The 5,406-nt window shown below is 43.0% G+C and overlaps 1 protein-coding gene across 1 annotated transcript; it reads right to left on the bottom strand.

Moving 5' to 3' along the window:
- Nucleotides 1–642: 642 nt before the first annotated feature.
- Nucleotides 643–5,133, bottom strand: LOC113755812 (the record flags this gene model as incomplete). Its single annotated transcript, XM_027299714.1, has 7 exons — nucleotides 4,836–5,133; nucleotides 3,631–4,769; nucleotides 2,979–3,240; nucleotides 1,917–2,546; nucleotides 1,013–1,793; nucleotides 729–859; nucleotides 643–671 (listed from the first exon to the last, which is right to left on the bottom strand). Coding segments are annotated over exons 1-7 (3,270 nt in total), but the record flags the coding sequence as incomplete, so codon positions are not given.
- Between the last annotated feature and the right edge of the window lie 273 nt (nucleotides 5,134–5,406).

The raw sequence follows: 5,406 nt of genomic DNA, 5'->3' as shown, positions 1-5,406 counted from the left end.
CACCTAGAGAAATTCTAAGGTATTCAAGAAGCCTTGGAGAAACCAAGAAAACTCTCAAAATCTGATTTATTGATTGAATGCCAAAACCATTGGAAGTGTAGGCTATTTATAGCCTTACATAGAGATGAACAACTAAATGTGGAACTAGTCTAGAGTTGTGGTCTTGGCTAAGACTAACAATTGTAGGCTTGACTATTTCCATAAGACTAAGAATTGTGGGCTTGACCAAACCTTATGAGGTCATCCCTTAGGTAAACAACCTTATGAGGTCATCGCTTAGGTAAACAACCTTATGAGGTCATCGCTTAGGTAAATAACCTTATGAGGTCATCGCTTAGGTAAATAAAGCAAGGCTATGGACCATTAAGCCCTTATTACAATGACTTAACTAAAACAGCAAATGTGACTAGAGAAGGGTCACGCATGGTTTTCTTTGACGTGCACTACATGGATGACTTTCATTCCTTCATGCTCAAGTCCCTCAATGACCTTGGGGACAATTTCTTGGCCTTGTATCTCATGAACAAGTCCTTGGAGTTCCTCCCTCATCTTCTTAGCTCGTGCTCGAGTTACGGGTCCTAGGGGAACTCGAATAGTTCGCAATGGTGTCTCTTGGTTCGTATCATCCCCCTCCTCTTCAAAAGGATTTGTCCTCAAATCAGCTTCATCGTCTGCAAGAAAAGGAGATAGATCAGAGACATTGAATGTAGCGCTCACATTGTACTCACCGGGTAGGTCCAGTTTGTAAGCATTGTCATTGATGCGCTTGATGACTTGGAACGGCCCATCTCCTCGAGGAAGTAATTTATTGCGCCTTTGGACTGGGAACCTTTCCTTGCGTAGATGTAACCACACCCAGTCACCAGGTTCAAACACAACGCGTTGGCGTCCCTTGTTAACCCGTTGAGCAACTTGGTCCATCCTTCGCTCAATGTTTAGGCGTACCTGCTCGTGTAATTTCTTGACAAAATCTGCTCGTTTAGCACCATCCATGTTAATGTGCTCAGAAGAAGGTAAAGGTGATAAGTCTAGTGGTGTTAAAGGGTTAAAACCATAGACTATTTCAAATGGTGAAAAATGAGTAGAACTATGCACCGTGCGATTGTATGCAAACTCAACATGGGGTAAACACTCTTCCCAGGTTCTAATATTTTTTCTAATGATGGCACGCAAGAGTGTAGATAGTGTACGATTGACAACCTCAGTTTGGCCATCAGTTTGTGGGTGACTAGTAGTAGAAAATAGCAATTTGGTACCCAATTTTCCCCACAAAGTTTTCCAAAAGTAACTCAAAAATTTGACATCCCTATCAGAGACAATTGTCCTAGGCATGCCATGCAATCTAATGATTTCTTTGAAAAACAAATCAGCAATGTGCGATGCATCATCTGTTTTGTGACATGGTATAAAATGTGCCATTTTTGAAAATCTGTCAACAATAACAAAGATGCTATCATTTCCCCTCTTTGACCTAGGCAACCCTAAAACAAAATCCATGGAAATGTCGGTCCAAGGTTCCTTAGGTACAGGTAAAGGACTATAAAGGCCATAGGGTTGAAGTTTAGACTTAGCTTTGTGGCAAGTAATGCATTTAGCCACCATTCGCTCCACATCTCGTTTCATCCTTGGCCAATGGAAGTGCTCTTGAAGGATAGCTAAGGTTTTAGCTACGCCAAAGTGTCCCATCAAGCCACCTCCGTGTGCTTCCCTAACAAGTAAAGAGCGAATAGAGCAGTTAGGTATACATAGTCGATTGAGGTAGAAAAGAAATCCATCAAGGATGTAGAATTTACCTTGAGTTGCTGAACCACAGGAGTCATAAATACCTGAGAAATCTGGGTCATTGGTGTATAACTCTTTGACTAATTCAAATCCTAACAACCTTGCATCAAGTTGAGTGAGCAAAGAGTACCGACGTGATAATGCATCAGCAACAACATTAGTTTTCCCCACTTTGTACTTAATCACATAAGGGAAGGTTTCAATAAATGCAATCCACCTAACATGACGTTTATTCAACTTGTGTTGTGATTTAATGTGTTTAAGCGACTCATGGTCAGTGTGTATGACAAATTCCCTTGGTCTCAAGTAATGTTGCCAAGTTTCTAAAGCACGGATTAAGGAGTACAACTCCTTATCATAAGTGGAATAGTTCAAAGCTGCCCCATTGAGTTTTTCACTAAAGTATGCAATTGGTTTGCCCTCTTGCATTAGGACAGCTCCAATACCCACCCCAGATGCATCACACTCTATTTCAAACATCTTGTCAAAGCATGGTAATGCAAGTAGTGGTGCATGTGTGAGTTGATGTTTAAGCATTTGGAAAGCACGTACTTGAGCATCTGTCCACACAAATGGCTCATTTTTCTTAATTACAGCAGTTAGAGGTGCAGCAATGGTACTAAAATCTTTAACAAATCGTCTATAAAAACTAGCAAGACCATGGAAGCTACGTACCTCACCCACCGTGCTTGGAGTAGGCCATTCTCGAATTGCTTTAACCTTCTCCTCGTCCACTTTGATTCCCTGTTTACTCACAACAAAGCCTAGGAAGACAAGTTGATCAGTACAAAAGGAGCACTTCTTAAGGTTAGCATAGAGCTTTTCCCTTCGGAGTACATCAAGGACAAGCTTCACATGTTCAACATGCTCATCTAAGCTCCTACTATAAATCAGGATATCGTCAAAATATACAACTACAAATTTTCCAAGGAATGGACGAAGTACATGGTTCATCAACCTCATGAACGTACTAGGTGCATTAGTTAGTCCAAATGGCATAACTAACCACTCGTACAAGCCATGTTTGGTTTTAAAGGCCGTTTTCCATTCATCCCCCTCTTTCATCCTAATTTGATGATAACCGCTTTTTAGATCAATTTTAGTGAAAATCACAGCACCATATAGCTCATCTAACATATCATCAAGTCTAGGAATAGGGTGACGATATTTTACCGTTATTGCATTAACGGCCCTACAGTCAGTGCACATTCGCCAACTTCCATCCTTTTTAGGCACCAAGATGACGGGAACTGCACATGGGCTCAAGCTTTCTCGTGCCCATCCCTTTGTTAGAAGCTCTTCGATTTGGCGTTGGAGCTCCTTTGTCTCATCTGGACCCATTTTGTAGGCTGGTCTGTTAGGAAGTGGGGCACCTGGAACCAAGTCAATTTGATGCTCAATTCCCCTTATTGGTGGTAGTCCATTTGGAATCTCATCGGGGAAGACATCCTCATATTCCTGCAAAAGAGAGACAATACTAGATGGTAGAGTGTTAGTAAGATCACTTGTGACAACCAACACCTCTTTGCACAAAAGTACAAAGATGGGTGTATTAACACTCAAAGCTTTTCTTACTATATTGGCTTTTATCAATAGATTTTGCCTTTTTTCTCTCTTTTCAATTTTGGCCGGCTCACCATATGTCTTTTTCCTCTCAATTTTCTCGGCCTTATCATTTTCTGTTGAGCTCTCGGCTTTTTCTGTTTTTTTCTTCTCATTCTCAAGCTCATTCTCCTTGATCAGGCTTTCTTGATCTTCATGAACTTGGATAGGAGTGAGTGGCACAAGCACAATCCTCTTCTCGCCTTGCTTGAAGGAGTATTTATTGGTAATGCCATCGAATGTAACTCCCTTGTCGAATTGCCATGGCCTCCCCAATAGTATGTGACATGCTTGCATAGGGACCACGTCGCATAACACCACGTCCTCATACTTTCCAATTCGGAAAGGTACTTGGACTTGCTTGGTCACACGAACATCCCCACTATCATTCAACCATTGCAAACGATAAGGTGTTGGATGTCGTAGAGTGGGTAGTGCTAGTTTCTCCACCATCAAGGCACTAGCAACGTTAGCACAACTACCTCCATCTATGATCAAACTACATACCTTGCCTTTGATATAGCAACGGGTGTAGAAAATGTTCTCCCTTTGTGCATGGTCGGTAGCTTTCACTTGGGTTGCTAAGGCTCGTCTGACAACGAGTCCAACTCGTTCATCGACGGGTAATGCTTCCTCTTCTTCCTCTTCTTCCTCAAGGGATGGCAACTCCTCCTTCTCATCTTCATCATCGGTGAAAAACTCACCATTGGATAAGATGATCATAGTGCGTTGGTTCGGGCATTGGCTAGCAATATGCCCTCGGCCTTGGCATTTGAAGCATCTAGTATCTCGATTTCGCCCCATGCTCGACTCAATGGCAGTCTTTGGTGTTGCCTTAGACTCCCACTTAGTCATATCCGGCCTCGGTCTTGAAGGGGTGGAATTATTCGGCCCTTTATCCTCTTTCTTTGGTGGTGTAGTTCGGGGATAAGAGGGTGAAAAGTTGTAGTAACTCCGAGTCGAACCCCTCCTCTTAATCCTCCTTTCAATCTTGATGGCCTTCTCCACCAAGTCCCCAAGTTCCACATAGTGGTGTAACTCCACTTGATCAGCGATTTCGGGCCTTAATCCGTTCAAGAAGCGTGCCATTGTTGCTTCTCGATCCTCCATGATGTCTGCCCGTAGCATGAGTATTTCCATTTCCTTGTGATAGTCCTCGACACTTCGTGCTCCTTGGTTGAGGGTTTGAAGCTTTTGGTACAAGTCACGGTAGTAGTGACTTGGTACGAAACGCTTCCTCATTAGTCGTCTTAGCTCCGTCCAAGTTTGTATGGTAGGTTCACGACTCCTCCTTCGACTAGTGGAGAGTTGATCCCACCACACAACGGCGTAGTCGGTGAATTCGACCACGGCCAACTTGACCTTTTGCTCCTCCGAGTAAGTATTGCAATCGAAGACAAGTTCAATCCGCTTCTCCCACTCTAAGTAGGCATCGGGGTCTGATCGTCCTTGGAAGGGTGGAATTTTCATCTTTATGCCCGGAATGTGGTCATTTGAAGGCCTAGCGTCACGCTTAGACCTACTTTGCTTATGCTCATAGTTGTTGTCTGAGTTAGAGTCGCTAGACTCATGCGCATAAGCTTTTCCACGGTTGCCTTTGGAGCTTCCATGAGACAACTCTAAGCTGTCAATGCGTTGGTGCATCAGTTCAAGTTTTTGGTCCATCATGCGTCCCAATTCGCCTTTGATTGCTTCTGTGAAAAGTTTAAAATCAAAAGCTTGGGAGCTTGCTCCCCCCTCGTTAGCCATGGTGAAGTATAGGGTAAAAAAAATAACAATGGAAAGAAGCAAAGTTTATCTCGCACACTTCCTCACGTGTTTACTCTCGCTCTCGTGTTTGAACACTCTAATGAACTCACCAAGGTGTTTTCAAGGCTCCTCGGTCAACTACTCGAAGAAGTTAGAACTCCTTTAGTATGGATCGACTTACCAACCAGGGTCACAAGATTGTAGCACTTTGAACGAAAAAAAGAACAAAAGATGAAGGGACTGACTACGACTTAATGAATGACTCAAAGTTGA

Source organism: Coffea eugenioides, unplaced genomic scaffold (genome assembly GCF_003713205.1).
Source record: "Coffea eugenioides isolate CCC68of unplaced genomic scaffold, Ceug_1.0 ScVebR1_1771;HRSCAF=2684, whole genome shotgun sequence".
NCBI classification, from domain to species: Eukaryota; Viridiplantae; Streptophyta; class Magnoliopsida; order Gentianales; family Rubiaceae; genus Coffea; species Coffea eugenioides.
Note: the sequence above shows the minus strand (reverse complement) of the source record. Positions and strands in the feature narration are given on the sequence as shown.